The sequence below is a fragment of the Lemur catta genome, chromosome 1, assembly GCF_020740605.2.
Source record: "Lemur catta isolate mLemCat1 chromosome 1, mLemCat1.pri, whole genome shotgun sequence".
NCBI lineage: Eukaryota > Metazoa > Chordata > Mammalia > Primates > Lemuridae > Lemur > Lemur catta.
The window spans coordinates 210,575,343-210,601,519 of NC_059128.1; the positions used below are offsets into that span (position 1 = coordinate 210,575,343).

The following is a 26,177-nucleotide window of genomic DNA, read 5'->3' on the forward strand; positions in this document are numbered from 1 at the left end:
GTTCAGGTATGTGCAGGTCATATACAGGGTATGACAAGGAAAGCAGATCCAGAATGTTATTTCCAGTGAGAACAAATTACTGCCTCCTTCAGAAAAGAAACAACATATTAACTATTGTATTGTCATTCTCATCAGAGTATATTTCACATTGGAGTTTGGGGTTGGCCATTATTACTGGCAAAATCAGCTCTCAGTTGTGATAGTAATATTTAAGCCCAGGCGAGTGAGTATCCATACTGAGGATGTATGTTCATTGCCTCTGGTTTCTTGTTACCGCTACTATCCTGCTACTCCTAGCTTTTAATCACATAATGAGATTAGACACTGTCCAGGAGATACCCAAGAACCCTTGGGCTACTTTTCAGATCAGGACAATGAGTTACATTGCTATTAGTTCTCACTGGGAAGATTTCTCTTCTGTTATCTAATTCTGGCTGATGCTGGCATATTGGGTAAAGAGCCAGCTATAAATAATAAACCGGGCTCAGGTGGAATTGGTGGTTCAGGTACCTGTGGACTAGATTAAGCAAATTTTTCCATAAAATGTCAGATAATTAGTATTTCTGGTTTTGTGGGCTACATGGTCTATCACAACTACTCAATATTGCTATTGTAGTGTGAAAGCAGACATACACAATACATATGTGAACAAGCATACTGTGTTCCAAAAAACAAACAGGAAACATGCCTGATTTTGTTGATAGGGTGTAGCTTGCCAACCTCTGCAACCTGAAAATTCTTGAGACAAGTGGTAAACTTATCCTTCCCAGAGAAATGCATATTGTCTCTGACATTCTGTTTATCAGAATAAGAACATATTTTTAGATTATCAAGCAAATACCAAGTGCCAGAGAACATATTTGTCATAATAATGTAACTTGATCTGAATTAGCATCCATGTTTAAAATCACCACTTAAGATAGTCAACAGTTTTATGCACTGGCCAAACCGGAGAAGTAAATGGACAGTAAAATCATGCCTTCATCTTTCAAGTTTTGCTGGAATTCCTAATCTTTATAATCCACGATGTAATACTGACTTTTATGTACTATTTTAATAGGAGGGGGAGTCCTAATAACTTCCATTTTGGCCTTTATTCCAAGGTTATGAGGATTCTTCTAGTTGTTGAGGGGAATTAGTAAAGCCACAACAGGTTGTATCAGGTTCCAAGCCTGCCTGGTGTCAGAATCCCATTTATCACCCAGTTCCCTTAAGCCCCATTCTAACTCTTGATCTATGATGGTGTCCCTTGGCTCCCATAATTCATTTAATTGCAAGCCAATACCCAACAGCTGACCCTTGAACACAGGGGTTAGGGGCGCTCACCTCCTAGAGTCAAAAATCTGCATGTCACTTTTGACACCCCCAAAACTATAAATAGCCTGTTAACTGTAAATCTTACCGAAGATAGACTAACACATTTCATGTCATATGTATTATATGCTGTATTTTTACAATTAAGCTACAAAAAAGAAAATAGTAAGAAAATCAAAATTTACTATTAAGTGTAAGTGGATCATTATAAAAGTCTTTATCCTTGCCCTCACATTGAGTAGGCTGGTCTTGCCGTCTCAGTGGTGGCAGAAGTGGAAGAAAATCCTTATGTAAAAGGCCTCACTCAAGCAGTCAAAACCAGTGACGTTTAGCTACTTGCCTTTATTCAAAACCTAAATAGGTAAATGGTTGCCAAACGCTTTGGTAAAGCTAGGAAGGTTCATCATATCACCTGGTCTTTACTTTGGGTTTCTGCCCTTTCAGTCAAAGGGTTCATGTGTATGATCCGGTGAGCCAGGCCTGTGTTCACAAGACCCAGAGGCCTTTTATACAATCAGACAGCAGTCTGTTGACTTTATTCCTGTGAATGAGTATTTACTTAAACCATGGCTTGAAATTCCTATGGCAAATCATTTGACACACTGATTATAATTAACACACCTATCCTGCTGCTGCCGATTATCCCTCCTTACTTCAGCTTCTAGAGGTTAATGACTAGTCATCACTGGGTCTCTGCTAACCCAGGATCCCATTTCATCTCCTCTTACCAGGCCAAGTAAAGCGCTCTTGAATACAATAATCTTGATTTCATCAATTGGTTTTACTCATGTAGAAAGCGTACATTTTGGATCCTGTTAGAAAACATACTAAGGAAAGAGTGGGACAGAGATTGAACCAATTCAGCATAAACATCACTTCTTAGTCTTTGAATCTTTTTATCCCCAGAGCATTCTGGCCTTTTGATACCACCTAGTGTAAGCCAGCATTAAGTACAGGCTTAAAATAGCCAAGCAAATCACAAGAAATAAAAATCTCAGGTGGCAAGCTGAAACAAAATGCTGTTGTACGCTAATAAATCTAGTATAACCCATCCTCAAAATTCATTCCTACCAAATCTGAATAGCCATGTTCCAACTGTTTGGGACCCTACTTATTTCCTCAATAACATGTTTTCATGAGACTCTAGTATGATTATGAACTATTTTAACTCTGCAATCCTGCGAATGTATGTTGCAGCTATAAGCAATATCGGCATATAAAGACCCAAAATTCCTGTGCCTTGAGGCAAGAATTTCAAGACTTAAACTCATCCTCTCCCATGGTTCTGATACTTTGCCCAATTAAACTGGTCTATGGCAGCAGCTACACCCAGGGGTCCCCAACAAAGCTTTCCTTTCATGAAACGCAGTAATGACCACCACAGCACACCAGACCACTCCTTACTTTATCCCAAAATGTGAAAGGTGTGTTTCACTTCTCTTCAGCCTGTCTCAACCTGGTAATATTCCAAATTTTCTCCGTCTGTTGCCTTTCACACACTCCTTGGTAGCAGTCTCTGAATTAGTCAAAATTCTTCTAAGATCTAAAAGCCAGATCATTCCACTCAAACTAGCTTTAAAAAACAACTTATTGGCAGGATCAAGGGAGGCTACAGGATTAAAGAGCTAAAAATTAGGTTTTAAGACAGGAACCCAGGGTTATGTCAGAGATTATCAATACCTAGAACTCACACACCATTACTGTTATTTTGCTTCCAACCTTTCTGTCCCAGTCTCTATTCAATATAAATTCCCAGGACAAACTTTGGGTTGGGTATTGGTTAGGGAGGGGAGGAACCAGGGTAGGAGTGCTGATTGTCAGATGCAGTTTCACCAAGGATGCTGTTCCAGAACTTTCAATTACAGGGCAGGCAGTTAAAAGGGAAAGTAGCCCCGTTTCTCTGTATGGGATATCTTTTAAGACCCCCAGTGGATGCCTAAAACTGAGGATAGTACTGAATTGTACATATACTGTTAAGAGACAGTTGATCTGATAACCTACATACCACCTACTCAAGCAACTAATGGGGCAGGCAGTGTACAACTTGGATATATTGAGCAAAGGGATAGTCCGTGTACAGGGCTCAAGGATGGCCCAAGATTTCATTACACTATTCAGAATTATGTGCTTTCTGGAGTTTCCCATTTAATATTTTTTTTTACTTTATTAAATATCCACTTAAATAGTTGACTGTGGGTAAGTATTGTAGCCACAAGTTATGACACTGTGGAGAACTAAATATTTAAGCATCCTCACCTAAACATGTCACTTCCCTAGTAAATTCACATTCATCGTATACCTATGTATTCTGGGTAAAGGTAAAGGTCACCATCTTTAATCCTTTGAGGGATACGAAAATTAATACAACTCTTAGTAAGACAGCTACAAGCATACCATGTTCCTTCATGTACACCATCACTAAGAACAGACTTCTCAGCCTTTAAGCTACCCCTCTGTAACCCAACTCCTTCTAGACCACACTCTAAAACTCAACTTATGCAAATATTTGAGTAGCCACTTATTACTGGTTGAGGACTTAAAATAATGCAGCAGGCATATAGTATTTGAATTCTACATGCTTACTGCAAATACACATAGGGGTACAACGTGTATACCAAGTTATCAGAAGTTGGCAGACATTTAAAACACCCTGCCCAGTGAGTTTTACAAATTAAGATCTGCAAATACTGCCTATTCTCCATTACTAGTATTTTCAATCATCTGGCTACTCAGATTAGAGGCAGAATGGCATCATGATTAAGAGCAGACTGAGACTGCCTAGGTTCAGATACTGGCACTGCCACTTAAATGGCTATTTGACTTAAGGTAAATCACTTTACATCGTATGATTGCTGAAGATTATATGTAAAGTGCTTTACAAAGTACCTGGGGCATACTTAATGACATGTAAAGGTTAGCAGGCTGACAAAATTACCTGCCTATAGCAATGTCCTTAGAATTGATCATGAAAATTACCTAAATGAAAAAGAACTAATACTAAAAACATGCATTTCAGGTACCATCAATGTATGTGTAGAGGTCAGAGTTATTTAACTTCATCCCCAAATGGAGATGATCACTAATTCCTAGTTACCCACTCTCTGTATTTTCCAAGAATATGCAAATTTACCTCTTTAGCAACACACTGCATTAGGGACTACATTATAGAAAGACTGTAACTACAGGTAACAAAGTTAGAAGAAAAATACTTCTTTGTAAACTGAGTTGCACCACCAATTTTTTTCATTTGCATTTATTTAAACACAGTTCTCAAAACATTTGAGTGAAATTGGGCTTCCTTTGGTAAGCAAAGGACCTGAAAATAATATTTAAAAAATGAACAGGCAAAGTCTTCAGTTCATCCATGACACAGGTGTAGTGTTCCCTTCTCTTATCCCGTACTTTGAAGCACCCAGTTTTTTCATATAGTCTAAAAGCTAGAAGAACAAGAGTACATTTGTGGTGGAATGTATTGTCACTTGCTGATAACTAGTTGAAATACCATTATCCCCTTGTAACAACTTTAAGGAATAGCCTTTTAAGGTATACATTGTGTAACTCTTCTTATTCCCTGCTATATATATGTTACAGATTACATAAAGGCTGACAAACCCACATTTATATAAGCATTAAGCATTTGCTGTATTGAAAGATTTTTAGTTCTAGTACTAGCAGTATAGAGTTACATAGCATAATTTTTAACACTTAATTGTAGGTATTAAGTATGGTACGTTTCATGGACTGGAGGAAAACGGGCGTTTTGTCTTTAAATTTACTACTGACAATGTAATCTGAACAGTTCTGCTAAGCATTGATATGTTAGAAAGAAAAGTAAAAATCAAACTGTTTATTGTTGCTTTTTGCCATTTGGTAGCATTTTACACACAGGCTTCGATCTTCAGAATACCCTGGATTCAGTAGAAAACCCTTTAAATGAAGTTTTGTACAATAGAAACTTCTCAGCAGTCAAAATTTAGACTGTAAAAAAATACATGCAAAACATACTTTCCTGAAAACACTTAACTTTGAACAAAGCACCGAACTACACAAATGCAGAATGAAAACAGCATTTCAACTCCACCAAAAGTAGTCATCATAAAAGGTGTAAAAGTCACCTAACTTCACTAGGCACTGTTCACTTTTTAAACGAGACAATAAAAAATATTGTCCACAAACAATATCCCAGCTCTAGGGCAGGTTTCAGAAAGTCTTCAACTTCATGCTTTAATAGCGACCTAGGAAGAAAAGAAATCATCAGGCTTTAATACTAAGGAACTGGTTATCAACTGTACTTTAATGTTGAAAATTTTAGACCACTCTGCCAGTAAGAAATTCTTATGTACCAGATTCTTTCCTGGGAAACAGAGGAAGACTTCTACACAAGTGTTACACTAGAAATGAGATACCTAAAATTAAGTAATAGAAATAGCCGGGAAGCATAACTCAATCTAACAGCTAAAGTTTTAAATAAGTAATTTTTCAAAGTAGCCTAAAATTTAATAGTCTGTACATTTACTATTTTAATTAAAAGCAAAAATAGGATTGTAACGGTTGTTTTCGTAAACTTCTTGAATCCCCAGAAATTTGGAGTGTGTGTGAATATAACAGATGAAACTACATGAATTAACCCATTATCTGCAAAAGGAATAGTTGCCTATATTTTGGCAGGTCAGAGCAAGCAAGTACTATCAAAAATAAAAAATCAGACAGATAAAAACTTACGAGGTGAATATGATCGAGATCTAGAACGTGATCTGTATCCTCCACGACTGTAGTAAGGAGAAGGTGACCGCCTTCTGTAAACAAATGTCAAGAGTGTCTAAGTCTCTATAGATCACCATTAGACTAAATGACATGATCATACACTACCCCCCTTTATTAGTTCCCCCACAGCCTTCATGAACCTTCAAAAATCTTGCATTAGTCATGGGGTTTCTAGGTCCGAGTCCTGAGAGAGTGAAGCACATTGTAAGGCCCAAATACCAAATAAGCACTCTCCTGAGCTATCAGAAGTTGAATACTCCTTGCTGTATTTTAACCTGCTTTCCTTTTTTTTGAGTCACAGTCTCGCTCTGTTACCCAGGCTAGAGTGCCATGGCATCAGCCTAGCTCACAGCAACCTCATCCTGGGCTCAAGCAATCCTCCTGCCTCAGCCTCCCGAGTAGCTGGGACTACAGGCATGCACCACCATGCCCAGCTAATTTCTCTCTCTATATTTTTAACAGTCTATGTAATTTCTTTCTATTTTTAGTAGAGGTGGGGTCTCGTTTTTGGTCAGGCTGGTCTCAAACTCCTGAGCTCAAACAATCCGCTTGCCTCGGCCTGCCAGAGTGCTAGGATTACAGGCGTGAGCCATCAAGCCCGGCCTGCTTTCCTTTTAAATTTTGTGAAGTATAGTATTAAATAAAATTCCCTTATCATTAATTAGCATCAGCTACATTCTCATAGAATAACATCCAAATAAAATTTCACCAATGCTTCAAGTACATTTAGTTTTATGTAAGGAAGACTAGCTTGAAAAATTATTTTTTGTAAACACACAAAGCTTTTTATAGTCATTTAGCTCCAGTAAGAGTATTTTTATGAACTCCAAGAATTCCAATTTTATGTGAATCCACTTATAACTTAAATACCAAAATATTAGTAGGTGAGTATCTTTTATGTGAGGTTTTCTATTGCTGTGCAAAAGTTAAATCCTCTCCTGGCATACCTATAAATCTGATCCCTGTCTTGAGCAGCTCTCCATCCTCCTCCTCCACCTCCTCCTCCTCTGTGAAGACAGAAAGGCAACAAATTCAGTTTTTGAAAGAATTTTATCATTTATTCAGTAAAATAAGAACTCCCACAAAGCATGAGTAAATACCCCCTTTCTTGTGGGTAAAGAGATCAAGAGCCATTTTTGCTACTCTTTTCACAAACTGGCATAGAGCTCTCTCTGGTGGCTAAAATGAGTATCATTAGAAAACAGTACATTTTTAACTAAATGCTCTTGAATGAATTATTTTAAAAAAATCAGCACAAGACCTTAATTTTTCTCAGCCTCCACAAATCAATCCCTTAAGTTCCACTCAAAACAATAATGGTTAAAACAAACAGATTAAAAAGATTTTTGTGAGAGTTATAAAATACTAATGTTGAGAACACATTTAAGGACTCATTTCCAAATAGTGAGTGACAACTACCAAAATTCTTAAATATTATCAAATTATGTGGAAAAAACACCAACACCTCCACACCACACTAAGTTTTCAAGGATAATTGTGTCCAAGACTCAATAACTACATAAATTAATATTTTAACAAGGGAGACAGGGTCTAAATTACCCACCACTGCTAGAAGACTTTTACTTCATTTTTATCTTTGGAAGTACTCTCAAAGATATCTTTGTTTTTCAGTATGATGGGCATCTCCCTACTAAAGCCCCTAAATACCAACTTTTGGCAATAAAAACCTACTTACCATTGCACTAAACTGATGTCTTTAAATCAATTAATTCTCTGGAATCTTTCAAAAACTATTAGTCTTTCCCTTGCCCTCCAGTGCATGACACCTTAGAAAAATTTGCTTTTATAAAGGGCTGACTTTACAATCCAATATGGCTTATGAAACCTCTTTTTAAAACAGACTGAGATTTAAGTTACAGCTTTTCTGCCCGCTGTCACTTTAGACCAGAGAATTCAGTTGGTCTACACTCAATGTTTGAAAAGAAAATGTATTATCTCTTTATTAACATATCCCAAGATATCACTTAAGTTTCCCTATTTATATTTTAGAATAATTTTTGAACAGAAACTAAGTACATACACCAAATTAATTAAAGACATATAACCTTCAAATCAGCTTTCTCCAGCTCTGGATTTCTTACAAAGGTTAAAATGCAAATATAGTGAGTGCAGCTTTAAATTACGTCACAACTGAGATTCAGAAGAGTTGACCCTTCTACATCACAACTTACCTATATGATCTGCTATAGTAGTCCCGATCATCATAGCCTCGATCATATGCTCTGTCGTAATAATCCCGACGGCGTGAACTGCCACTATGAATAATAATAAATCTTTTTAAAATATCACATGGCCTTCTCTGTCTCTGGACATGACTTTTGCTATTATAAATTGATTCACATATTGAGGCAGCAACTCAACACCACACAGCACGGTTCATTTGGGTCTTGGGGGTAACATATAACCCACAGCCAAGCTCTATGGACATGACTGGGCAATTTCTTCAAGTGTAACTTCCTTAATGTTCTGAACAAAACTGATGGTATTTACCAGTAGGCTTCTTCTGATACATTAATTGGAAAGTGAGTGTTATTTCTATTGCAATTCTCACTAATATTGCACAAATACTACCTTTTTTCTCCCCCGTTACAAAGTACGTAACTATATGTATTAAAAAAATCTTTGGATTAAGAAGGCACACAGATGCTTTCTACTGAAAGCCAATCAATCTGCTAATCTCATATTTTCAAGAGGAAAGGAAAATGAAATCATACAGAGAATGCTCTTTTAGGAGTGGGAAAATGTTCTGCTTATTAAAAAGAACATAGCAATCATGGTACATAATTAAAAATCTCTACCACACATAAGCGCATTTTATTTAAACTTAAAAAAAATTAATTCAATTTCAGGTTTTCTGTCAATAACGTACACCCTTGGTGTCATGACAAAGGAGAAAGTAGTATTCTTTTACGGTCCAGTGCAATTATCTGAAACCCATGTTTTCCATTAAAAAAAAAAAAAAAAAAAACCACACAAAAACAAGAAAAATCTAAAAAAATGTATTGTAAGATTTATATAGACTTGTTATTATTCATAATGGCTAAGCTTCTATTATCGGAAAAATGCCCTAATTAGAACATTTAGTTACCCAGTAAAGCCAAAATTTATGGCATTTATGAGAAAACAGGACGTGATTTAAAGGTGTCAAGCCAAATTTTTGGTATAAGTGTTTCTATTTCATATATTTTTGCATATATTACACTGAAATAATTTAGCCAGTTTCAAAAACAGGAAAAATGATTTTACACAGTGGCAGAATTAAATGAAATGCCAAAGACCCCCCCCCCCGAAATGTTTCTTGGAGGAAGTGAACTGAACTGTGAATCACATTTTTACATTGAAAATAAACTTACTAGGTAGGTCTTCCCATGTAAATTCCTGGTGTTGGGGTATGTGGTCTTTTTGTTATAGAGAAATCAACTCTGATCCTACGACCATCAAGCTCCATTCCATTGGCACGTTCTTTAGCCTTTAAAAGATAAATGAACTCTTATATACATCTTGGACAAAGCCACTAATTACCCTATGACTATGAATAAGGTCCAACTGGATCCTTCAGTTAGGTGTGACATAAGTTATTTTAATGTTGGCAAGATCATAAGGTCTACAACTTATAAGTGGGCCGTTCCCTCCACTAAATATCATTCATTTGTAAAAACCAGTCGTAAAACCAATTACTGTCTCTAACCACAACTTTGCCAGTGTTCCCAGCTCTAAAGCAGTGCATAGTTGACAAATTATAACCTGTGGGGCAAATCTGGGCAGTTGCCTATGCCCCATAAGCTAAGAACATACATGGCAAGGGGGAAAAAAAAAAGCCAGTATTTCAGGACAAGTGATAATTACAAAAAATTCAAATTTCAATGCCTATAAATGTTTCAATAGAACACTGCCCCACTCATTCTTTTGCATATGACTGCTTTTGGGTTACAATGCCAGATTTGAATAGTTGTGACTGAGATCCTATGACTCAAAGAGTCTAACATATTTACTATTTAATCCTTGAAAAGTTTGTCCAGCCTTGCTCTGGAAACCAAAAGCTAAGATGAAAAGATGAAGAAAAGCCTGAAGTACATACAGTTCTTTTATTCAGAATATATACTAACTGAAACAGCATGCACTTAAAATAATATCCAACTCTGAACACACTGGAGTTTGTTCATATTTCATTTGAAGAAACATCCTTTCACCTAGATAAAATTTAAATTTCTAATTCCAATGTTATCCTATCTCCCTCCTAATGCGAATGGTTCAAGCTACTGTTTATGGCTCAGTTTCTGACACTACAGGTTGACATGAATATTACAGTATTTTTCAGAGTGCTAACTGTGGTGCTGCAGCAAAATTAAATTACTCAATCTGGTGATCACGGGAAAATCTTACTCATACCTTTTGGCATCTCAATTTTTTCAAAAGTAAAGCTGAATGACATCTTACAAGGTCCCGTCAAACCTCTTAAAATTCCACAAAGTCATCCATTGTAAGCTGCATTCAGCCTTTAATATTTCCATTAGCAAATCAAGTTATTCCCTTTAAAATTAGGTCTTTACATTAAAAAAAAATTTTTTTTAGAGACAGAGGTCTCAGTACATTGCTCAAGCTGGATTCAGACTCCCAGGCTCAAGTGATCCTTCCACCACAGCCTCCCGAGTAGGTGGAACGACAGGCATGTGCCACCACGCATGGCTTAAAAATTAGCTTTTGACAACTATGTATATAAAATGGTTCTATTACATAGACAGTAGGAAAATAAAGATTTTGCCTAGAGCTCAATTCAATTTCTAATCTCAAAACTGCCCATCCGAGAGTCTGGCTTTATCAGAGCTTTTTCTTACACTTCCTTGGTGATGACTTCAGCTACCATCCTTATGCACCTGAAGCCTGAATTTCTTAAACGGGATCCACTTCATATACTTTTTTCTCTTTCTATATCCTGCCTCAAGTCAAATAAAAAATATTTATGAAATCATTCACTTCTCAACATACACTTAAAATCAGTTCCTTTTCTCTCCTGAGTTGTAACTTTGTTGCTTCTAGTTATTTTCTATTGTAGAAAATAGCTTAATGTGAACAAGGATTAGAAACCCTAAACTGGAGAATGCTGTTTTCATAAAACTTAGGTGTTTATAAACATTGAAACAATATATACACACTGAATATATTATATACAAACTATATGAAAACATAAACCGAAACAACAAGTGATTATGTCAGAACTTTAAAATGTGGTGGAAAAGACTAAATTGGAATATAGCTGACCATAGTTGGTTCTAACTATTGAAGCGGGAGTGGTAGGACCAATTGCCTTAAGTCATTCTCCACAATAATTGGTTGAGAATAAGTTCAAAGTATTACTGATTTCAATATTTGTTCCTGGAAGAATTTATTCCTTCAACTCAAACTACAGGTATATATCCTATTTACACCATAAAAGCAAAATTGTCCTTATCCAAGCACTTGGTCATTAGTACTTGGAGTTTAACAATAAAACTGGTGTTTTACAAAGGTACAGATAAACTTTTACTTACTTCCTTGGCATCATCCACGTTTTCAAAATATACAAAGGCAAATCCTCTTGAACGCCTAGATTGCTGGTCATATACAATAGACACATCTGCAATGGGACCATATTTAGAGAACACTTCTCTTAGATCTCTTTCTGTGGTGTACAAGCTCAACCCAAATACTCCAAGACAACAGTTGGGATCAGGATTCGCCTAGAAATAGAAAAACGGACTTCAAACTTTGAAAACTTAATCAAAGGTTAAGTAAAAGGGAACCATACATTAGGCAAAAATGTCACTAACTTTGTAACTTTAATAAAAGAAATTACAGAACATCACAGCAAATACTTAGAAGCATTTTGAGAATGAGCAGTAAAGACCACAAAAGGAGTAATTTCAACCTTAGAATTAAGTAGGGGAAACAGATTCACATTGGTGAAAAGCTAACCTGCCATCTATTTTTGAAGATTTAGAAGGCAATCTGGATGAGGAATTCACCTCCTTATGAATTTATTCTAAGAAAAGCCACATATTCACAAAAGACACACACAAGGATAATCAGAATCCCATTGTCTCTCTCAGCTGGAAAAAAAATGTTTAAGGTTAAATTAAGACATACCATCCATACACAGAATCTCTGAGTTGGCAGAAAGATGTAAGAACATGTGTAGTTTGATTTTATTTTCACATAAACCTAATATACAAAGTGTTCATATATGCACGTAAATGAAGTACAAGAGGATGTGCATCAAACCATTTTAACAGGTATTAAAAGCTGCTTGCATTCATTACAAGAAAAAGGAATGAATTACATGTGGCTGACATTCCCAACACCATAATGAACTGACCTCAAAGTTCCACTTATTTCTTACACTAACAATTTATTAGGGAAATTCCATTCCACCCTAAAAACAGAAACCATGCCCCAACAAAAGCACTTAGAGTATACAATGAAATCACATTATATAAATACAGTAAATACCGTCTTATTTGGAACCACGTACACAAAAAGCCTTAATACCCCTCCAAATTAGCTTAAAATTAAACAGAAGAGAACATCCCGTAAGTTTATGAAACCCAGAAAACACTGAGTAATATTAGTGTGGAACTATATGTTGTACTAATACCATAAAAGTAATGGAAAGTGGAGTATTTTTCTTGATGGACTTAGTTACAATGGTGTGTCATTATGTTTAAACGTCTGATATCCCAAATGTAGACCATCATGGGAGAGTAAACTTAAGAACTTAAAAAAAGATGATTTAAAAACACTAAAAAGCCTCTAAAAATTTTAGTTATATATTCACTGATAAAGCTCCATTGTCATAATCAGTCCTCACTTAAAATCCTTTGCTTCAAAAACAGTTTTTCCTCTTACCCGATTCCCAACATGACGCCTGCGAGTAGACATGGGAGAGTGACTGTGGCTGTGCCGTCTGCGATAATCCCGACTGTAAGACCTGCTCCGGGATCGTCTATGAGAGCGGGAACGAGACCGTGACCTGGTATAATGCCTTCGAGAGCTTCTTCTGGACCTAGACCTGCAAAACAAAGACTTTAAGGTTATGACTAAATAACTGACAAATATGGTCTTGAATTCTTTATTACTCTAGAATTAAATCCCAAAACAAGGAACACAATCCAAGCAAATGCTAACATGCTTACCAATTTAGTGGGATCAGTACCTTTCCTCTCTAATTTTAACCTATAGTCACTTCAACTTTGCTATCAAGTGTTCTAAAACCACAAGCTCTTCAATGTTTCTTCGAATTAAGATAAACGAAAATTAAAATCAACATATTTATCTTTTAAAAAGCAAAACATGCAGCACTTTACTAGCTGGGTTTGTGTCCATCTTTCCCCTCAGAAGACCACCCTCTATTTTTCTACATCTCCCATTATGCCCACCATTCGCTTAACACGATAACAAAAACACAATCACAGGCAGTTCCCCCAACAGTTAAAAAAAAAAAAAATATCAGTGAGTGGCTCTCGACTAGAATGACCATAAATCATCTAAAACCAGGGCATGTTTGAGAAAAGGGGTGCTGTTAATTATGCCTGATAACAGGCAAAAACTGGGATTGTCCCAGGCAAACCAGGATGTATGGCCTACTCCTGACCAACATTAAAAAAGAAAAAAAAGCACCATGTATATATGTATCTATTAATCAGTTACAATTACTGAAAGCCAATGTCCTGCAGTATACATGCCATACTAGGAAGCAGTTTACTTACACTCATAGTGAGTCCTCACAACAACTCTGAAGAACCGGTACTATTACTAACTTGACTTTGATAGATAAGGAAGTTAAAGTTCCAAAGGTTAAGTACAATCCACCCAAACCAACAAAAATAGAGGTAAGATTTGAACCCTGAATCAAGCGCCTAGGCTCTTAACCAATTATAGTCTTCTGTCTCCCAGAACTTAAGTTTATTTCTAGTACCAATATTAAATAGGCCAACAAAAGATCTAACCCTCTCTACCTTCCTGGTTTACAAGGCACACACCAATTTCTAAGGGTAACAAGAAAATCTCAAGACAGTCTTTCTTACCTAGATTCAGATCTGGACCTGGACTTTGATCTGGAACGCCTGGAATCTTCCTTGGAGCGAGACCTTGCAGGGGTATGCCTTGCAGATTTCCCCGATCCGTGAGCACTTCCACTTCTGGAAGCAGAACGGGATTCCTACACGTAGATGTCAAAAGTTTAATTTGTATATTTTCTGGGCAACTTTAAAAACAAATAAGCTGCTGTAAGATAAATGGTGAGGGAGAGCAATCCCCTTCTCCAAGATAAGAAAACATAGGTAAGGGCAGGAACTGAGTATACCTGGTATAATAGTTTCACAGCTCCAACTGACATAAGTCAATTAACTTGTCCTTTCTTCCACCTTTGTGGAGCAGGGATAAGAGTTATCTGACCCCACTCCCTTCAGAAAGGGGTGCCAAAGTCAAGCAGTTAAGGGAACTGTCCAAGGATTGTTTTGGGAATATTACTCACTAGGGTGAAAAAGAACCTTATTAACTATGACGCCTATACTTTATACCTATTTTCAATTAAGTTGCAATCAAAAAAACCCTACAAAACTCATAAAACTTACTTTTAAAATGCTTGATTTTTAAAAATAAGACCTCAACTTTTCACAAGTTGTATTTGTTTGAGTGGGAAAACAGACAAGCACAATGATCTCAGTTTCAAGTCCTAGGGGAAAAGTAGAAACCTACTGGAAAGCCAGGACCAGCCTGAAGGACACTAAACCCTGTGAAACCCTATTCCATCTAACCATGGTAGGAAGCCCCCAATACACTCAAAGCAACCAGATGGAGCTACAGCAGAAAGGCAGTGAACTGTGCAGAAGAGTAGAGAAGGTGCCATAGACCCACAGCTTCCTCAGCTAAATGGAGATGAGTCAGGGTAAACTAGTAGTCCAGGAACTGTACACAAAACCCAAAGACTAGGTAAGTACTATGTACCCATACAGCTTTCCCAATCAAAACTGGGACTAACCAGTAAGAAAGTGGCACAAAAAAGATCTCGAAAGAAAACAGCAAAGGAATGGCTAAACAGGATTAACTAGTTCATGAACAAGCCAAAGACGTGGTCAATTAATCAGCAGAAAAGGCATACATAAATATAGAATCAAGGAAAAGTTCTGGCAAGGTACCAAAACGGTGGATGAAGAGGAAAGAAGAACACAACTCACTCAACTCTGTTAACTAAGATACCAAGTAAGACTTTTATTTTAGGCTGTCCAACTTAGGCAAAATAAAAGGCTTTAAAGTCTATTGAGTCGTCCTACCTAAGAGGGCAGAAATGGCAAGACTCAAAAGGAAGCTTACAATAAGTCACTGTATGGTGTATGAATCAAAGTTGAAGCTTCCAGATAAGTTATCACAAGAGATCTGTTTGTGGTAGATCTTCAGAGTATTCTGGCCATTCTTGAAAGGACTAAAGATACAGGATTATTTTAAATTTCAGCCCAAAACATTTTAGAATGTAGTTCTGTGGTTTATAGCAAAAAGAAGAAAATTTGGAAGATCCTTCCTGTGATGCTCAGGAGAAAAGTGTACACAGGACAGAAGAGACAAATTAATGTCTGAAGTAACATAGAAGGAAAGACTAACTCACTCAGTAAACTGAGTTCTGGTATCTAGGCTTCAAACTACTCTATAAACATGGAGAGGTGACATGAAATGTGACAGCCTTTTCCCTCTACCCAACCCCTGCCCATGAGTGACCGTGAAGAGATTAAAAGATCGTACCCCCTTTTCTTTACTACTGGTAACAGCTGCCTAACACCAAGGAACGTTTCAAAGATGCACTGCTGCCCTGGGGACTTCAATTAACAATCCACTGGATTTCTCTACCAAATATTCTTAACACTGACTGACACATTTAGAAGCACAATTTACACCCTCCTTTCCACCTCGGACAAAGGTCTCAAAAATGACTGTGGTTTCTGCCCATGGTGGTTTCTGCCATTGTTACCACGGGCAAAAACTACTCCGGTAGAGAAGATAAAAACAGAGAACCTCAAAGCTAGTAAATGCCTTTGTTTATCCCAATGCTAGCAAGATTACTTCATGGAATTATGTAACTTTTAATGGAAACCAAATAAAACAATTTGCTCAGTAAGTGAGAGCAGAATACGGGTACCTCATAGCAGCAATTAAAAGATAACCAATAAAGTAATCATAATTAAGAGACATCAGTCAGCCTACGAATCTGAACATAAAGAAAGAATGGGTAGAAAGAAAATCCTCTTTAAGCCTCTTGCTTTAACAGAAAAGCCTTATTCCAAGCTGAGATGCTTCAGCAGCCTTTCTACTAAGAGTGAAGAAACAGTATTCTCAGCTTAGGAAATAAGCCTTAATGAGGTTTCCTCATGATATTCTAACAGATCAAGGGTCAAAGATACACACAAAGATATTTGTGAAATCACAAGAGTTTTCACTTAGCCTCCAAAACTAGCAGGCTATGTAGATGTATTTGTGAACAATCATTTTAGACCAGGAATAAGGGAGATACCAGAATGTAAAGACTTCCCCTTCTATACTGTCACTTCTTGGGCTAACACCTAAACGCCTCCACTATCTTTCTTGTCAGGGATATTTTTTTAAGGAAGTTAAACTCTTCTAGTTATATTGGGCGTTTAACTTGGGTAAATATATGAAAAAGAACTTAGCTGGTCTAGAAGAAAGGAGGCCTGAAACGATTAGCCAAATCTAAAGCATAACATTAACTTTAAACCTCAATACATGGGCAAAGCTGTAAAACAAGTTGGGAAAGCCCCTATACTTAAGGATACTTCGAATTCCACCTTCAGGACTGACAAAACTACAGGTGTCAATACAGATTTAAAACTTTACCAAAAGAAATACTCTGGACACCAACACTTCAAGGAAAGGGATCGTGAACTTAAAGTTAGCACAAATAAAATAAAGCCAAAAATTCCCTGGAAAATGCTCAGTGATTTAAGTTCTCATAGATTGGATCTTAGTCATATACTCATACACAACCTGCAGGGAACATATCAGGTAATAAAACACAAACAGCCTTCCAACAAAATACTTTAACCTACATCTCTCTATTCTGAGAACAGCAAGTCTTAAAGAAAAATTTTGAAAGAGACGACAGGAGGAGGAATAGCCATCCAATCCTTGTTACTTTTAAAAACTGGATGCAGTATATTAGATTTAGAACACTGGCTCATAAACAGAGGTATACACTAAACCTCTATGACATTTCAAAAATAAGGTCTGAAACTGGAGTCTTTAAAATAGATTACAATAAGGCCTGGAGTTGGGCGTCTACACCCCTCAAAAACACTATATGCAGTTATGATGCTAGTTAAGTCTCACTGAGGTAGTCAACTTCAGAAGTAATATGCTTCTTACCTACCTATCTGATCTTTTCCCTTCACAAAGGCCATCTCCTTCCCTGCTCTGCCTGCCCCTAGCATCAATCACCCCTACTGATTAATGCCATTTTCCCTACAGCTGCCAGTTCCAGGAATACAAAGAGGCTGGTTTACCCCCATCTTCCCAACAGCCTGGGGGAAGAGATACCCTAAACCCAAAGATGCTTTGGCTAAGGGAGGAAACAAAAATGAATGGATGAGATGGTCTACCAGCATCAATATTTTAACCTTACATCTATCCAGCCTGAGCCATATAATCAGATTCCAAATTGCTTTCTTTCCCTTAGGGGGCTAACAGATCTTTCTCTCTTTTGGATCTCAAGGATCTTTCAGATTCCTTGATAAAAGAATCCATGGGCTTGAATAAAAATATTCCTTCATATAATTTTTACCTCAGCCAGCTGCCTGTTCTTTGAGTAATTCAGCATGCAAAATTAAGGTTAATGTTACCATTAGTTTATCTGTGACAAGAAATTTTACAAGCAACAAATGGAAAAAATTAAATGCAAAAACTTCATCCTGTAAATGTGAATACTTTTCTTGTGTTTGCAAGACACAGCAATAATTAAATATAAAAAGCACAAATTTCACACTGTGGCAACAGGCCCTTAAAGCACCAGAAAATGGATCCTTCAAGAAATGTCACCTAAGTCACTTTCTCTAAGAGCTTAAAGACCTGACAACTCTCAGAGAAAGTTTCAAGTTGCTTTCATCTCAGGAAGAAATGTGTGAGATGATACCCTTGGCATTCTCAATTGAGTAGAAAACTGTTAGTTGGCTACTACTGGTTATTATTTTGATTTGTGTACTTGTCCCATCCAACTGAGGGTAACAACATTACACCAATCATCTGACTCTTCTTGGTCAGCTAAAACAAAACACACAGAAAAGGAAAAGACAGAACATTTGATGTGATTTTGTAAGTAGTATGAGTGGGGAACCAGAGTAAAGATACTTTATAATCCGTATCTCTAACATATAATCCGTATCCCTAACATCATTATATTAACTAAATGTGATTGCAGGAAAGGAGAAAAGGAAATAGAAGCACCCTGCTATTACTGAACTTTGAATTAGCTATCCTGTTCATGTGTGTGACCCACTTCTAGGGGAAGCTACTATATTTTTAGCACTAATCCTACTCATTCAGCCAGAATAGGCAGTAAACAAACAGAATTTGAAGAACCATCCCTGTGTATTTAGCAAATACGCACTTTCAAAGGGTCTAAATGGTCACAGATTTCCACTCCTGCCACTTGGAAAAACCTAATGCTTTCATGCCAAAAGAACTGTCCTGTTCAAAGCTTTGCTTAGATTCTGAGGGGTTGGTTCTATAACCATCCTAGCAACATTTTTTGGGAAAACTTCAACAAACATTCTACAATATACTGAAGGATAGTACTGAAGGAGAGGGGTCAGTAGATTCTAAGAGTCCAGGAAGCTAGCACAGACCATCACTTCCAACTCTGGAGGTACTCAAGCCCCAGGACCAGAATTAGATAGATAAATCTGTCTAGAGGGGACAACATGAAGCCAACTATTACCCATGCTGGAGAGCTCACTGCTGCCTGGTATTTGACTACAAAGGGTTATTTTTTTAAATTGCATTCAATCATTTGACTAAGCAGTTAAAATTAGAATTACCTAATTTAAACGTTTCCCCTGGAAGGCACTTCTTTACCCTGTATATATTTTCTTCTATTAAACAAATAATGCATGCATGTTTAGCAAAATATACAGGGACACATAAACAGACTAGTAATTACTTAGCGTAGTGCTTTCTGATTCCAGATTACTTCTTATCTTAACTTCATTTTTATTTCTTTTCTTCATTCTTCCGTTTCAAATTCTGACTTCTTTCATCTTCCCCACTTCACACAAATTGCTCAATATTCTACAAGTGGGACTTCTGGTCTGATAATTAGCATGCATTCTTTCTTTTATTTTTTCAAATTTCAGCTTCACTTATTCCTGAGCTTCAAATACTCATTTATAAAACTTGTCAAATGACGACTTCCGCATTTTCCTTCTTCAACATTAACCTTAATAGAAAAAGAACAGGATGAAGAATATTTTAAAACTCCAGGACAAAATCCAGTGCCAAAACTGAAACTAGAAAAAAAAATCCCTTTGTTGATTTGGATTAAAAAAAAAAAAAGAAACTAGAATATGCAGCTCAAAAAACTGAAACTACATAGTTTTCTGTTGGTTCTAGAATATATATGGTAATCAATCTCATTTGTCTACTCCAAATAGATTTATCATGCTTAAGATGAATGTGAAGTGCGCCTCTGAACATTTACTGTTCATTTAACATTTTAAAAACTATAATTACATTTCACACTTCTTACTTATTGTATTCATCAATAGAAAATATGTTAAGTGTCAAAAGCACATCTCTATCAAAAAGTGACACATTAATACATAAGTGCAAGAAAGGAAAGCACGGACAACTCATTTGTACGATGATGACAAAGGCTCAGGGTTTAAGGTTTACAATATTGTGACTTGTCTAAATAGGATAAAGAAACTTATTTAATGTCACACATTTTTGTACTGTATTAGAGCTTTGTATAAAGGCAATGTCAGAGAATCTGACAATTTGGAACTGTAGTGTTCAACCCACCCCTGGGAATGCTGCTCTAGTGAGATTTTATAGTATGAATGGTCCAATTACTAAATTTAGAATTAAAATCATAAAAAGACAAAATCAAGTCAACCACCTACTATATGCCAGTAGCTATGAAGGAAAGCAGAACAAACTTGAATCCAACAGTGGTCTTTTCAAAGAATTTTGCTATATGTTTTCCCCTCAATGAACAAAATATTAATGTCTTCTGGACGTCCAAAGGAGAAATCCTACTTTAAAGGTGGCAATATTAGATTATAGCTCACCTCATCAAATAATTATTAAAAAGACTCAATTTAGGAGATCAGCAAAGTATAATAGCGTCTGTTGAACACACTAAACAAAATACTGCCTTTATAAAGCATTCTAGTTTTCCTTGTTATCCTGCATTTCACCTTGGAATCTTATTTTGCTGTCAATCATTTCCTCTCCTAGTTTTATTTTCATTCTGAAAAAAAAATTACAGCTTTCTTAAGTCATGGGAGACGTCTTTATACCTATCTGGGCATTAAAAACCATGGCAACTGTTGTGATGTCTTTTCTAAGCAAAAGCATAATTTCCAGTCTAGTTTTAAAGTCAATTATTGTTTAATTAATTTAATCCAAGAAAAATATTTTAAACAGCTATTTAAGGGAGCTACAGTAATTGGTTTTCTTCTAATATCCATCACTAAAATGTAATGGGAAATGTTTGCTGGCAGCACAAATGTAATCGTGGAATCAGAATGCCCAAGCAGGTTTCCTTAGGGCCTCCTAAAGATCATGTACAGATACAGGGCTTAGATGCAGAAGATACTGGAACAGAGGCCAAAGCTCTATCACTACCGTCTTCAATATGGACACCTATCTGCTGTTATTTCACTACCCCTCCCCAACTTCTTCTCTTATATTCTAAGAACAAAACCACTACTAGATAATATAAATATTAGGTTTATTCCAACTCAGCAGCTAATTTCAAGTGGCCACTTTATAAAACCAGAAGACCAAGTATTGGGCTAACATTATTATGTACATTTGGTTAAGAGACCCTAGTTAGAAATAAACAGAAACTTGTCCCATCATCAACACAATTTTTGTTAAATGTTGTTCTAGGGGATACAACAGGAATTCATTTAACATGAAACATGCATGAACTCATTAAGTTGACAGGCAATATTCTAAAAAACAGGAGACAAAGGGGCAAAGAAAAACTCGTTGATCCTGTACAGCAAGGTAAATGAATGCTCTTATCAACATATTTAAAATCTACTTTATTTTTCCTGCAGTCAAATTGTCTATCAGAAGGGTGCGGGATAGAAAAATCCTCAGACTAAGAATAGTCTCTGGAAAAAAACAAAAAAACCCATCTGACATGTCTGTGCTTTTAAGAAATCTCTTGCAAAAGCAGCACAGACCCTTACATTTACGTTCATAAAACAGTACTTTCCAGCAAAAGCAAACATTACGTATGCTTTGACATTTCAAGAATCTATCTTTTAATCTAACAGCCAAGCACAAAAATTAATTTAAAAAAGCCTCATCCAAACTGTCATAATATGACAGTCCATGTTGATAAAAGTAATCTGAAAATAACCCTCAAAACTCAATTCAAAGCGAAGATTTTGGGGAATTGGAAGACTTGTAATTTGCTATGGTGAAGAACTTTTTTTGGCTTGCAGCTTAAAAACAGTAAATGATGACAATACCTATATTTCTATGTGACCCACACCCCATAAGTACTAACCTGGGTAAAAACACTTAAAGTTCCTAATCAATTATATCTTTTTAAGAAAACAATACAATTAAGTATGTATAAACACCGCTTAACATAACAAAACATAATGCTAAGGGTCAAGAGATGCGTATGTCAGGGCCTTGTCTTGGGTAAAACATTAACTCAACTATGAAAGCATTATCGTTTACCACTTAGGTTTGGGGTTTTAGTGAAGAGAAAGAAGAGTAAAAAGGCTTACAAGGCAAATTCCATTAACACTTCTCTCACCAGCTGAATTCCTCTTCAATCCTTTGACAAAACCTGTAGTACTTACCTTGTAAAATCACTTGTAATTTCAGTCTGAAAATGCCACCTTCTAGCTCCAGACAACATCCACAATATTAAAGCACTCTTAAGACCAAGAAAAAAAAATATTTCAACCTGGTTTCAAGAGACCAATAAACCTAACCAGACTCACAATGAAACAAAACAAACTGTTTCCTCCCACTTGACATTAATTCAATCCTTTGTTAAAGGGATTTTGTGTGATGGCTACAATTCTGTAGAAAGAAATAGATTCAGAGATGTTTGTTCTGAAAATTAGAATTTAGAGTTAGGGGCTAAAAACAAGGAATACAAAAAGACATTTCAAGATTAAGCAGAAGAAGAGACAAATCGCAGATTTTGAAAGGCATTCTGATTGGATGGTGTCCAGGTGCTACCACCTCTATAGAGAACAAGACTAAAGATAATGTGTCTATGTTGCAAACACATAGCTTCTACAAAAATAACAGCTACTATTCCATCAGATTATCTGCTGGGTCAAAGCATATTTAAACTGCTTGCTATTGTAATCTTGATAGAGTGACAGAAATTAAAAACATCTGGTCCATACAATAGTGTTTCCTTAGTTTCTGGATTCTTTAGGTAAAGACTCATTTGTACGAACTAATTACAACAGTAAGGGGGATAGAATATTAAACTGAGTGCAAGACCAGACAACGTACAAACCTCACACACCCAACATATTGTGACCATTATAGGGTTTAAAGATTAATTACTCCCAATATTACCCAGCACCTCTGAAATTACCAAGTCTACTGAAGTTCTTATAAATACTGTATTCTTATTAGTAACCAAACTGAGGACAATTTATTCCGCATACCCAACCTTGCCGTTTAAGAAAAGAACTACTTCTAGAGTCTAAAGGAGTAGGCAGAAAAAAACCCACCTAGAGTTAGTTACTAGGGAGGTGGAGTTGCCACGGTGTGTAAGTGTCTGGATTAGAGACAGATAAACAAAAGGTGGAAGGTTCCAGCTGATTTGTAGAGACCTGTATCATCTTTTTTCCTTGAATAATTTTTAGACTGTTCCATTCAGCCTTATGCTTTTGTCAAGCTTTCTTAGGGAGTCTTGATACATGTTTGTTTTAGGTGTATTTCAATCATTTAAAGGTTCCAATAGGAATGTAAACACAAAAAACAATGTGGAAGTATTTCACAACTTCAAAGTTTAGAAATCTCTTCCAGAAAGCCAAGACTCTTATGTAAGAAAAACACCGATTTTTAATACACAATTTTAAGTGAACTTTCTCTGCTTTCACAATCGAGCAAATATCAAGGATTGTGAAAAACACCTAAGTGTATTTTTTTACTAGTATAAAGAGAACAGAACCAATCCAAAAATTTCAAATTTCCCTTGAGCTGTGTGTCTCAAACTGAGACCTACTTCCTTCGTTTCCTCCCTCATGCAAACACACTACAGGTAATTCTTTGGGCAATTCTCCACTTTCCAAACGATGCCATGTGTAATTTCTTTACGTGTATTCAACTGAGCTCCTCTGGTCAAAAACCATTTTGTATTCCCTAAAAGGTGCAAGGGTACCCAATAATTGGTCTGTTTAATAACGAAAAGACTTTAAAATAATTTTCTTTCCAGTCCCAACACCAACTAGTAGTTTCAACAGTCTATTCAACTGGCAGCAACCAAAATCACAACTTCAACTTGTGAGCTCAAGCAAAATTTTCTTATCCTTAGAAAGCAAGACCTTAAAAAATAATCGCCCAAACTGGCGATGCTGGAGTCTATTGTCCTATGGAAAAACGTCAAAATCAAAACTCCAATATTCATCTGAGTATGTAAACGTAAGGCTTGATTAGTTCAAATCAGTTTAGGTTCCAGAATTACACAGTAAGCTCACTAAGGTGCCAGGAGCCGAAAGGAAGTTTCTTTCTAAAAATACCCTTTCTAATAAACCCCCCAAAATCTTTTTTATTCAAGTTTGACAGCTTAATTTACTCGACAAAGTGTACTCAGATCTTAAGATGGCTCTACCAGCACAGCGGAAACTTAAGTAACAAATTGCAAAAAAATAAATCTTATTTCTGTAACAGCCCCCAGAATTGATTTTATTACCCTTCTCCTAAGAAATTCCCCTTCGCCGCCAATACATAACGTTCTAGCGAGGCTTCTACTTCTGCGTCTTCATCCGATGCTTTCCAAACCTAATACCCAGAGCCTCATAGGCAAACTATGCTGTTTTTTAAGCCTAGAACTATCTTACGCTATAAATTTAATCAACTCTCACCGCACTGCACCTTTAAGAGGTGGAAACTTACAAAAAAGTACCAACACACTTTGTGGTTCTCAAAACAAAGGAAATAACGGCGCCATCAATTGTTGCCCGCCAATTTCTTCCCTCACGTTCCCGTGGAAAAAACATCTCCATGATAATCTTAGCAGCCTTTGTGGTCTATTCTAATAGGCTACTCCGATAACGATTTTTGGCTGGAAAACTTCCAGTATTAGACAAAAACACTCCAATCAGGCCAAACACAAAGCCCTCACGCAATCCCCTCCAACTAACGGGCCCCAAACTTTAGTTTACCTCAGGTAAGTTTCCATGTCAAGAGGCCCCAAAACACCCTAGATTCCGGCCTTTCCATGGCCGACAAGACGGTCCTTCGTTAACCTAAACACCGGGAGAAAAGCCCCCCAAAACGTCGTCTTTTTTCTTCCAGCCCACCACGCGGCCTTGTGAGGCGCGGCCCCCAGCGGGTCGAGCCCGCGCTAAAACGCGGCTCCACCGCCATTTTGTGCCTTTGGCAGCGCGCCCAGACCGCCAGCCCAAGATGGCTGCGGCGGACTTTCGCAGGAGAGCAACGGCGAAGTAAGATACCGCTCCCCTCCCCCAACACCGAGGGGACGCAGCGGCCATTTTTAATCTTCTCCCCCCTACTTATAACGGAAAAAACGGCCATCTCGGGTACGAAGCCACATAAACCTGCCGATGGCCTCCTTCACGACTAACGACACTACCTACAAGGGCTTTCAAAATCCTGTCTCCCCGCCCTCCTGGCTTCAGACTTCTGGGACTAAGACGTCCCTGCCTCCCGCCCCAAGGCCGATGGGCCTAAAAGAGATGCAAGAAGCTGGGACCACACAACCGCCCCCACCCCACTTCTACGTACCCGCTCGCCGTAGTTCTGTTCGCCGCTGTCGCTCATGACTCCTGGCTGCTATCGCCGCTCGATATGCTTCGATGGAAGCTGCCAACCTCTTGCGCCTTCTTTCAAGAGGCTCCGCCGCAGCCTCACACGACGCACGGGTTTCTGAGCCGCTCAGAACCGAAGCGCTCCGCGCCGCCTCCGCACGGGCTCTAACTCTACCGGACGTGACGCGGCGCTCCTCAGCCTGGCTCCTCCCCCGCCCAGAACGCGCGCAGTCTCGGCCCCGCCCCTCCTCGCTCTGCCTTCCCTATCCAGCAGTGGCGCGGCCCGAGCCGGACGTGACGTAAGCCCCGCCCCTCGCGCGGCCCCATCCTGGTCTTCCGGCTTCTGCGAGGCGGGAAAGCTAGGGTGTCGGGTGGCCTCTGTGGGGGGCGCCACGGGGCACAGTGATGTCACCAGCCACGCCTAACTCCCTTCTAGAACTTTCCAGAAAAACCGTCGAGAGGAAGGAAGGGGTGGGAGGAGATGCCCAGTTTCTCCCATCCTTTATTCCTTTCTCTGCTTTATTTGTGTCTCATTTTGTGCCTTTCTTTGGTTGGAGAGGTAAATATCAGTACACTGGGTTACCATGTATTTAGCGTCAGTTGTAGATCTTTTTTCCTGAGTAAATCTTCATTTTTTAAAATCAGATCCTTATACACAATCAGACACAGTCTCTATTCTGAAGAAATGAGTGGTCCAATATGGGAGAATTGATTAAACACATAATTACAAATTATGATTTTAAGTGTTAGTAGCATGTACAACTACAGTGGTGTTACAGGGAGGGGAGGTTAATTCCGCTATTAGCCAAGAGTATATAGTGGGTATAGAAGAGC

At 37.6% G+C, this 26,177-nt stretch overlaps 1 protein-coding gene across 2 annotated transcripts; it reads right to left on the reverse strand.

The window, feature by feature from the left end:
- Positions 1–5,146: 5,146 nt before the first annotated feature.
- On the reverse strand, positions 5,147–25,629 carry TRA2B (transformer 2 beta homolog). 2 transcript variants are annotated; one of them, XM_045539862.1, is made up of 9 exons: positions 25,321–25,629; positions 14,160–14,293; positions 12,982–13,144; positions 11,628–11,816; positions 9,453–9,568; positions 8,271–8,354; positions 7,026–7,085; positions 6,037–6,110; positions 5,147–5,549 (listed from the first exon to the last, which is right to left on the reverse strand). In XM_045539862.1, the coding sequence occupies exons 1-9, from the start codon at positions 25,354–25,356 to the stop codon at positions 5,539–5,541; spliced, it is 867 nt and encodes a 288-aa protein (XP_045395818.1). In that variant the 5' UTR covers positions 25,357–25,629; the 3' UTR covers positions 5,147–5,538. The 2 variants fall into 2 exon arrangements, with proteins under 2 accessions (XP_045395818.1, XP_045395819.1); XM_045539863.1 differs by lacking the exon at positions 25,321–25,629 and adding an exon at positions 19,295–19,481.
- Between the last annotated feature and the right edge of the window lie 548 nt (positions 25,630–26,177).